Source organism: Chroicocephalus ridibundus, chromosome 16, assembly GCF_963924245.1.
Source record: "Chroicocephalus ridibundus chromosome 16, bChrRid1.1, whole genome shotgun sequence".
In the NCBI taxonomy this organism is placed as follows: domain Eukaryota; kingdom Metazoa; phylum Chordata; class Aves; order Charadriiformes; family Laridae; genus Chroicocephalus; species Chroicocephalus ridibundus.
The window spans coordinates 8,488,914-8,499,652 of NC_086299.1; the positions used below are offsets into that span (position 1 = coordinate 8,488,914).

Consider the following 10,739-nt stretch of genomic DNA (forward strand, 5'->3'; position numbering starts at 1 on the left):
CATCTCTGACAGTTTGCTCACTCATTCCACTCCTGCTACTTCCTAATTTCATATTCTGGCTGTTTGGAAAACCATCGTAGTGTTTGATACTTTCTTACCTGGCAGCATCTTTTTCACTTTATAAGATCCAGGTAATTGCAAAGGATTTTCATTCTCTTGCCCTACACCTTAGCCAGCAGTTTGAATAGAGTTATTTGAGTTGAACTGTTATAAGAAGCACAGCAGGATAATGGTTTGTGTAAAAGCATGTGCCTGCCAACCCCTTATTTAGCCTGGGGTTTTGAGTACCTTCAGACCTCAGGTCACTTGGCATCTTGGCTTGTGGTTTGGGCCATCACAAGACAAACTCCATCTTGCAAAAAGTGCTTGCACAATGCTGCAGTGTTAAATTTGTGTGCCAGGTTTCAGCCTCTCATCAGTTAATTGGACTTTGGCCCATGTAACATACTTGGTCCCACCTGATGTGCCTTTCCTTTTGCTCTGCATGTTTAATTTCAGCCACCTGAATGTGCCCGCCATGCAGGATGCAGCCCAGTTCCTGCTGGGAACCCACGACTTCAGCACCTTTCGCTCACTTAACTCCGAAACACCTTTCCAGTCTCCAATCAGAACCATCCTCCAGGTAGACATCCGACCCTCTTCTGGTTTCCTGTCCCACCACTATGAACACAGGTGAGATCCCAGATGCTCAGCTGAGGAGTTGCTCTGCTCAGCTAGTGCTCGCTTTCTCTGAAGAGCTGCTTTCCAGCACTGCTTTGAGAACTGACCTCCTGTTTTGCTGCACATTGCCCTCACAGTCCTGTGATGGTGTCAGCGGGGCTCTGTTTAGTGACAGCTTGGAAAGGACATTTCTTTCCCTCTCCTCCCCAATGTCCTCGGGGGGAAAAAGATAAGCAGGAAACTGGTCTGGTTGTTTGTACATTAAAAGGCAGGATATTATAAACTGGTGTATGGAATCTAGCACAGAGCAATTCCTATGAGGTGCTTCCAGCATTTACACTCATTTTGGTTGCTAAAGACCAGCTCTGCAAGGGGATGGGACTTTTTTTTTCCCTTGCTGCTGACTTAGCTTTTCCTAAAGGCCGCAAATAGAAGGAAAAAAAACCCACCTGACACGTAGCCCACTGCTGTAGCTGTGCCGATCCACTCAGTTCACACCAGTAACTCCTCCTGTCTTCCCAAGGGATGTTGATGAAGGAAAGTCCAATATTCCTCAGTTGTTACATATGCAAATGATTGTTCTTTCAGGACCAGGTCTTGCAAGTATTGAAATTAAGTGGCTTGATGTATTCTCTCTCTAGCAGAAAGGGAAGTTTTTTCCCAGAAAGGTCATGGGTATTTATCATCTGAACATGGCATTAGCCTTCATGCTGCTTCTTTCACAGATACATGGATGTTGTGTTTCAGCTTGAAAGCAAACCTTGCTGTTATCTGTTTCCAAACCGTGTTTTCCTGCTATCTGATTAGGAGAAAACCCTTTTCCTTGTAGTTTTCCCCACCGGCCCTCCATTAGATTTGAATACCTGCTGAGCTGTCTGTAACAAGAAGTGCCATGCTCCAAGCTTTGGAGCCTCACTGCAGTTTGCAAAGAGCCCCCTGTTTCTTTCACTGTGTCTTAGAACGGTGTATTTTGCCAGCAGTAGTGTAAGACAAAAACTGAAAGGAAGCTGCAAAAACAGAGAGAGATCTGTATGCGCTGAGTAACCCTGGTCTTTCAGTTCCTCCCATCTTCTCCAATTCCTGCTTTTCCGGCTCAGCGTTGGTGCCTGTCAGCACACAGCCACATTATAAGGAGCCACCCAGTTGGGTATGGCCCTGCCACTCTCTGCTGTATAAAAGCAAGGACACAGGCGCACAGTGCCAGATGTAAATGCTTACTTCCCACCTTCTTGGAGCTAAGAAACGGCATCCCCATGGGAGACGGAGGGCTGGAGAGGAAAATGGGTGCTGTCAGGTGGCTGCATTCCTGCTGCTTGTTATTGGGTTGCCGTTGCTGAACGGAGAGCTTGGCCTCCCTCTGTCAAGTGTGGTTAAGCTTAGGGACACAAGTAACAGTGAAATGCTTCATCCACAATATTATCTCGTCCTTTATGAGGAGTTGCGTCTTGAGTGGCAGAGTCCTGAGATAACCTGAAAAAAAAAACCCATTACCAGTCTTGTTGAAATCACCTGTGAGTGCATACGGACCACATTGCTTTCCAAATCCAGACCTGCTATTGTCAGTTGACTGATCTCTGAGATTTAATACAGATCAGTTCTTTTTTTGTCTTCAATTTTAACGTGAAAAAGGGAATTTGCCATTCTTTGCAAAACTTCCTGCATAAACCCATCCCACATGAGGCCAAAACCAGCTCACGAGAAAGAGGAAACCTAAAAACTGGTTCAAAAGCATCAAGCTAGATGCTGAATATTTTTGCTTTTGGTGACACATGCAGCCAAACTTGTGTTTTATAGTGAGTCATTTTTATAATATGTCAATATAAATTGATTTAATGAATGTTTAGGCTGAAGGGGATGGCTTTGAGAAGCCCATTTTCAGTGCGTTACAATAGCATTTAATTCTCTTAGAATACTTTGTTAGTAATAGCCACAACCATGAGTTTTCTGAGCTGGAGAAAAAAAGTTGTGGGTTTTGGGTCTTTGTGACAGGCTGGGGGTTGTTGGGCTCTTTTTGTTGTTTGTTTGTTCAGGGTTTTTTAATTACAGTGTCCTAGTTACTTTTAATCTGTAAAACTCTCCCTATGAGAAGAGTTGCAGACATGGAGCTGGTGTTTGTTTGCCCGTTCTGCGAATGAGACGGCAAATATGCCTGCAGTGCACGTGTACTTATTTCATCACTGCAGTAGCAGAATTAACTGTTTCTGCAATGAAAAGGCTGGGGTAGCAGTAAAAGCTAAATAGATTTTATTAATTTTTTTTTAGCCTAATCTGAGGAGGTTTATTTTCTGTTTCAGAGGGAGGAATCTGTAGCATGATAAACCATGGTCTCTTACTCAAATAATGCAGCTTTTCTTTCTCATTCTTTCCTTCCATTATGAACTTAAACCAATCTTATGAATTGACCACTTGTCTGTTTAAAAGGCTAGCTGTTAAAATGATTCCTTCCATCAAACTCAGTTGCTCAGCAACAGTGGAAGTGGAGTTAGTGCCCCATCCTGACAAAAAGCTTTTGAATGCTAAGGATGTGTTCGGAGATTTAGCCCCATTGCTTATTCCTGGGGAGTGATTGCTCTGTCTCCTGTTTTCTACCTGAATATGTATTATTCATTGCAAGGTGCTGGCTTCTGCTGCCAAGCGGAAAAAGACAGCAGGGGTTTTTGCTGGTAAGCAAAATTATCTGAGATTGTCAGTAAAAACAAAGTTTCCCTCAAAGAAAAATATCTTGTTCTCTTTCAAAGTCTACAAAAGATTTTTCCTATCTTGACCCATCTTTTGTAGCTTAATATATCTTGTCAGGACAAGTGAGACAGGAGAATCCTGGCTAAAGAAGGTGCGTGTAATTTGAAAAAACTGTCTCCTGTGCTTTGCTAAAGAGCTGAGCTGAATTATGACCTCGATGTGCTGGGTATTTGCACATGTGTGTAGCAGTGCACATGTCTGTATGCAACATGCATCGAGCTGGGGGGAGAGCAGACCGTACGTAAGTGATAGAAACCTTGTCATTTCCTGACATAAAGAGGAATCCGGGGGCAGGAGCTGCCTTTGCATATGTCAACATATGCGACAGGGAGGGCTAAAAGCAGTACTTTGTAAATCCTGTGAGAAAACAGCTTGTGGCTGCTCCCTGCAATGACTGTGTCACAGTTTCTCTTCCTGCTAGCCCTGCCCTGATCACAGAATCGTCGAGGTTGGAAGGGACCTTTCAGATCACCGAGTCCAACCGTCAGCCTAACTCTGCCAAAACCACCACTACCCCATGTCCCTCAGCACCACGTCTGCCTGGCTTTTACATACCTCCAGGGATGGTGATCCCACTGCTTCCCCGGGCAGCCTGTTCCAATGCTTGATAACCCTTTCGGTGAAGAAATTTTTCCTAATATCCAGTCTAAACCTCCCCTGGAGTGTGGGCCTGGGAATCACGTTGTCCTTGCCTCACCTTTCTTCTATGGCTCACAAGAGATGTTCCCTCTCCCAGGGAACGGGTAGCCCCTTTCTGGATACCCAGGCGTTTCCAGCAAACCCAGCCTGTCCATCTGAGTCCTCCAGACAAATATGTTACAGCTGTGCTTTTCTCACACCCGATTTAAGTCTCCATAGCCCTTAGACACCCACTTACTGGGCTCATTGCAAGGGAGGAGAGGAGAGGGTTTGCATGTAAATACTTGCTTTTCTGGATTATGCAAGGTAAGCTTTGTCTCTTTTTGCTGTGGGAAGGCTATGGGTGATAAGGAGCATTTATAAACTGTTAGTGAGTTTGTTTGGTTTTTTTATTGTTATTTTATTGTTGCTTTTATCAAAGTGACTTCTAGGATTTCTTGATAGTGTGGAAGTTCTGGGGATGCAGGTACTGAAGTGAAAACCTGCTCATTTTTGTGCTCTGTTGGCAGATCTGATGTATGATTAGATGATATCTGTGTTTATGGTTTTATATATATCTAATGCTATACACAGACGCTAAGTTGCACCTTGGTTTGTGTTGCCCTTTCCCTTTTATTTGAAAGGTTATATACTTAGGTGTAAGGCAGCAGGAAGATCAAGCTCCATAAAATTCAGTAAATACAAAACAGGCAGGAATTGTTTCACCCCAGAAAATGTCCGCATCTGAGTAGCAAATGAACAGTCTGGTGTTCAAAAGCTCATGATGCTTTTTCAGGTTAATGGGGGGATGTGCAGCTTCTTGCTCATTCTACTCGCATTCACCTGTGATTTATACTTCTCTTGTGGGTAGAAGAGCCGTTTGAAATGTGATTTTAAATGCTTTTTTTGCTCCTTTCTTTAGGGGGCTGGAGTTCTGGGAGCTGAAGTTCAGGAGCAGATCATTTCTTTACCGACAGGTACTGTTTGGTGCTGTATTTGGCACACACTTTGCCTCCAAGAACCAAAGCGTCGCCATCACTGTAATTATTGATTGGTTTGGCAGTGTGGCAGAGCTGGTGTTACAGCTGTGTGACACACACAGGGACCTAGCATCAGAGAGCTGACATTCTCTATTCTTTGTTTTATCTGGTAGAACCAGAATCTCTTAAATTTTTGTCTAAAATGAATGTCCAAAGTCACAGAATCGTGTGGGAGGATGGAAAGTTTGGTTTTCCGCAATCTTTGTCCTTGCAGTCTGAGTGGTAAAACCCAACAGACATATGTTCTTGCTCTGCTGAATGGCACTGGGCCCAGCAAAGACTGCCTGGAATTTTACTTTCTGGATTTGGAGCATGAAGTAATTCTCAGTGTTGCACAAAGGAGAGATGGGAAGACCTGATTCAGCTACGCAGGCATGACTGCAGCATCTTTCCCTCTGCCATGCTGTCTAGTCTCTGCTGGGTTTTCTTTGAAATAACTCCAGTGGGGATTTTGCTGCTGTCCTCGGGGGAGACAGCTCTCTCCACAGCTTAATGGATCACCTCATTAGGAAAGAGTTGGCTGTTCTCGTTCTGCCTATCCTGGCCATGGTCGCACTCTGGAGACAGGGAATAGGCAAGAGAGGGCTTGTTTTTCGGAGGAGAGAGGGGGTGTTTTGTGGGAACAGCAAGCAGCTATTTTTTATTCCATTTTGACAAAACAAATTTGTTTTTATCCTGTGCCAAGCAGTGCTCCGTAAGCTTTCTGACAGTGGGTGTCTGGATATGAGCAAGGGAAGAACAACAACATGCTTGAGAAGGGCTTGATATACAGCAGGGATTTGCCTCATCAGATGGTCTTGTGACAAGGAGAAAATGCCGGTAACCCATTTAGGGCATTAGAACGGAAATGCTACTTTAGTGACATTGTGCAGAGAGAACAGTTACCCATAATACTCGGCTCAGCCTAATGCCCTCTCTGCACAGTGAGCTGGCAGGCTGGAGTGAAGCAGGAACAGGCTGGACACGCTGAACTTGCACTCTTCTACCTGAGCATCTGCTTCTGCCCTCCCTCGTAGAGAAGAGACTAGACTAGGTGGACCTTTGATCTCACCTCGTATAGCTGTATAAGTATTGACATCATTAGAGAAAAGGGTTAAACAGCCCCAGAAACTTTATGTGTATATTTTTGCTGAATAGCGTGGAGAAAGGGGGAGGCAGCAAGCACATGGCTATTAGAGATGTACACCATTAGTCTGCATTTACACTAGCTAACTCCAAGCGTGGAGACATCAAAGCTAAAGTCGTAGCATACAATGACCTCTAGTGAGGGATGGATAAAATAACATACATCAAGGATCTGTGCTTCTCTGTGCCATCTGCTTAAAGGCAGGCTCCTACAGTGCAGTTTAAGATCAGAGCACACAGAGAGAGACAGTGCTTGCCTTTGGATAAATATATCTTGGCTTGTTGGCCCTTTTTCATTAGCAGTGATAAACAGGTTGCTTAGTGGGCTTTGGATTATTCTTTTGTAAATGTTAATGGATCAGAAACTTAGACCGATGCTTCATTACAGCACTACGTTTAAGTTTTTGGAGAGCTTGGTGTGCTTTGAAAGGTCATTAATAGAATGAATGTTTATTTAGGCCAAATGACTGATCACTTCTGCGCAAGCGGGGATGTGTTCTGGCAGCAGTGTGAGAAGGTGAATCAGGCAGGACAGTGTCTGCTCGGCCAGTTTCCCCCACATGGGTTGGTACTGCTGTTGCCTGTAAAATTCGAGACTGGAGGAGAGCTCTTACCTTCTCTGGCTTCATCCTTAGTTTCCCCAGGGGAAAAAGATGCTTCCGTGAACCATCCCTAGATGTTTCGTGCACAAGCTTCCACAATGCCCACGAGAAGTAGGTAACCGCCTGTATACTGATCTCTGGATAGAAGTCTCTCTAGGAGTGCCTTGCTGAGAGCGCTTTTGGCACAAGTTGAGGGGCCCTTACTTGTCAGTTATTCCTCGACAGCAGCTTCATGAGGCTGCCTTGACATCAGAAGTACCAGGAAGACAAGTGGTCAGTTCTGTGCCTTCGGAAGGATGTCTTCAGCTCAAAGAAGGGGTGGAGATAAATGTAGCCACCACAGAAGGATGTAATAGGTCATAGGGAATTAGCATTTGGTGTGCAGGTGGCATTGGCGGATCCATGTCTCGGCCCTCCTGGAGCAGCGTATCTTCTAGGGATACAGAAGGAAAGGGTGTTTTTTAGCTGAGAGGATGCTGAAGCGTGAGAGGTGTTTACGCAGGAGGTGAGCACGGTGGTGTGAGATTTGTGTGGAGGGAGGGAATGGAAGTTGTGACACGCAGAGGTGTTTGAAATACCGGTTTGCTGCACTGGGGGATGTTGTCTGGCAGGCTGTCCTACTTGGGGTTTTTTTCCTGTTACTTTTTTGGCTTTCTGAAAGAGAAGCAAGCCTCACCTGGAAACGGTGTTGCTTATGTATGAAGAACCTGTGAGCTCAACTCTCCCAGCAGGCCCACGAGCTTCCTGCCACAGACGGATGTGTGGGTGCTGCTGCTGTTTCTGAAAGAGAAACCATCCTCTGCTCAGCTTTCTTCCCACACGTGACGAGAACAAGACCAAGCCTTGCTCCAAGGCAGTGCTGTGTAGCTGGAGATCATTGTGTTACAGCTCCTCATCTCGTTCTTATGAAGGCCTGTAGTTGTAGGGAGGGAAGACTTAAAGGAAGCAGGGTAATTCTGCTAGTTCTTTTCCCTCCCCCACCACCAGCTTTGGTCACTAGAAGATGCTGTGCCACTGCACGTTGCAGAGAAGCTCAGCTGCTGCGTGTTGTCACATCACTGCAATCAACGCAGAACCTAGGCAGCCCACACAATCCCTGCTGAAAGGGGAAGGGACACCTTTCCTCCGCAGACTGTGGGGTGACTGGGACTGCTGGGATGTGCTCGGTGACAAAGGGAGTAGGATCTTTCTGAAGAAATAAAGCGGGCACTGGAGATGCTCCCTGGAGGCGTGTGATACCAAAGGCATATGAGGGGCAGCCAGGACTGGCTTGAATCCTGATGGGCGAGTCTGGGCTGTGACTTGGGATACTTCAGTGGCACTTAAAACAAGGGTCAAAACATTTTTTGTGGGGGGGAAATGCTTGCTTCCCTCTGAACACCCAGCTGGAGCAAAGTGCCTGGCACTGGGAACAACTGGTAGTACTAGGAACAGTAGAGGAATGCTAGAAACTAGGCTTTCTGGGAACTATGGGTTTAATAATAATGATCACAGAATCTTCATGGTTGGAAAGGACCCTTAAGATCATCGAGTCCAACCAAACAACCTACAATCTCTGCCACTAGAGCATTCCCTGAAGCGCCGCATCTAGACATGATGTACCAATATTCAGGAGCAGGCTTATATTAAGAAATCATGGTGGTATCATTCTTTCCTGAGTGACAGGCACTGAACTCTCTGATGAGGTTTGTAGCTTGACTTGCCATCAGTAGTCACTGTGGGCTGTTAACACAGCATAACACTGCCGATAGCGCCAGACGCCAGACAGAACTTCCTAATCCCTTTCAGTTTTACAAGGGCACTTCCTAAGCTGTTTTCTCTGTTTTTTCCAGGTCCGAAGAATGGTTGGGGCTCTAGTTGCAGTTGGCCAGGGAAAACTAGCACCTCATCATATAAAGGAGTTACTGGAGATAAAAGATTCACGAGCTTTTCCACCGAATGCCATGGCTCCACCATCTGGACTCTTTCTAAAATCAGTGGAATATAACGAAGCAGGTAGGTGAATGCAGAGAATGGCATTTGTTTTGTAGGAGTCAGATCCGATACTGAAGGGAGCAGTAACACCCCCAGGCTGACCTACGGCTCACGCCTTTGTTCGTTGACACCCACGTTGTAGTGAATGCCCCAGGCTGTAGAGGTGTTTGCAGCAGTTATGGAGAAAGTGTGTAATTTTTTTTCCTGGTAGATATCCTCTTACTTTCAGGATAGTAAAAGAGAAGTTGTGTTGACACTGACTTTGAGTTCTCACGTGAATGATACTTTAAATTTTCATAAATTCTTGTTCTGTCCCTTGATCATGTATAAAGACCAACTCTGCTGTGGTATCTAGGCGTCACAGATCCTTCTGTTCACTCGCTTCTCTCTTGGTGTTCATGAGAGGATTGTACAGTTTGGAGAACAGAGAGCAGATGAGCCTTTTGCTTATATGGTGGCTCTCTTAATTTAACAGCATCTGATCTAAACTATTTCATTTTTTTAGCTTAAAAACAAAAAAAAAGGGGAACAGGGCTAAATTTGCAGAAGATAGCAAATGGATGTCATGGAAGTTTGACATCCCTGCTAGGGATAGCAGGTATTTAAAGCTGCAAGGATTAATCTGTCTCTGATTAATCCGGTGCCCGTGAAATGTGGATACAAAGGACTGTCCACCACACTGCAGACCTTCTCCAGGCTGCCTTGTCTCCGCCAGACCACAGACCTCCTCCGGGTGGGCTTCGAGCGTGCCGTCTCCTGCAGCAGCAGCGCTCACGCTGGGGCTTAAGGAAGATGGAAGGGAAGGGGAAGCAACAAAGAGCAGTGGAAGGAGCTCGAATGGAGTTCTGAGCCCTTGGCCTGGCCTTGAGAAGGCAGCTGCTGCGTCCTGGGCTGGGCCCTCTCCAGTGGAGCTTTTTCTAAGGGTTCTGTGCCAGTGTGGAAGGAGCCCAGGCAGGAAATGAAGAGCACAGGTTCTGAGGGCTTTCACGTGGTTTCAGTGCCATCTTTTTTCCCTACATCAGTGTTTTCTTGGTTTTTTTCCTCTCAGATTTGGACACTACAGTTGCCCCAGGAGAATAGCAGCTCTGTGAGATACAGCCGTGTCTGAAAGGACTGTTGTGGATTTGGGATGGACGTTTGCCAAGTGCTCTTTACGCAATACACGGTCTTGGTCTCAATAAAAATCATTGACTGGGACTGTAGGCATCTGCCTATTGTTTGTTCTTGCCCTCTGAGACTGCCAAGGGGAAAGGAAGAACAAGTCCATGCTGCGTTCGGATAACCGCGTTTATTTCTTTTTTTCTGCAATTCTGGTGTGTGTGTCTCAAACAGGAGGAGGAAGGAGCGGGGCTTGGGGTTTTTGGTTTTGTTGTTTGTTGGGATTTTTTTCTCCTTCTGTGGTGCGTGTGGGAGGGATACAGGCTTAGCACGGGGGAGAATGTAGCACACTCCCTCTCTGCCCTCTCCTCTGTAGCCCCGGCTTTGTACAGCGAACTGCAAGGGACAGCCGTTACTGTTTGATGCGGTGACTTGCAGAAATAGCCTTTGAAAATACTTGCTGTTTCTTCTCCTCATCAGCAGTCACTCTCTTGCTGAACTGTAGTGGTGTTTACATGATCCTGTTCCCTGGTACAAAGTCATGTCTGTTGCACTTTGGATGTGGCGTGTTACAGGGGAAAGTTCCTTTGAGGTCACTTACAACCTGTTTTCATGGTCGCAGCCTGGCCTGGTGGCACAGGAGCAGCTGTACGAGGGAGTCAGCCTCAGCTTGAAATGAAGCGCTTTCGGTGGTGACATGAAATGAAGCTTTGGGTGGTGGAGGCTCTGCAGCAGGAGGTGGCTGCCATGCTGTTGCTGGGCCTTCATTTGCTTGTTGCCGCCGTCTGCTCTGCCATAGCTGTTGGTGCAGCGGCACTGCAGGTCGCGCTGGAGTCTGTCGGTGATCGAAGGGCACGTGAATCATAGTGCAGAGCAGAGAGAA

General features: G+C 46.1%; 1 protein-coding gene across 1 annotated transcript in view; it reads left to right on the plus strand.

Annotated features, from left to right (window-relative positions):
* PUSL1 (pseudouridine synthase like 1) overlaps positions 1–10,605 on the plus strand; it is a 28,772-nt gene extending 18,167 nt beyond the window's left edge. Inside the window, exons 5-8 of the mRNA XM_063354089.1 lie at positions 499–672; positions 4,940–4,994; positions 8,617–8,779; positions 9,807–10,605. Coding sequence (XP_063210159.1) covers positions 499–672; positions 4,940–4,994; positions 8,617–8,779; positions 9,807–9,838 — 424 coding nt within the window. The 3' untranslated portion in view covers positions 9,839–10,605. The remainder of the gene's footprint in view (positions 1–498; positions 673–4,939; positions 4,995–8,616; positions 8,780–9,806) is intronic.
* Positions 10,606–10,739: the final 134 nt, after the last annotated feature.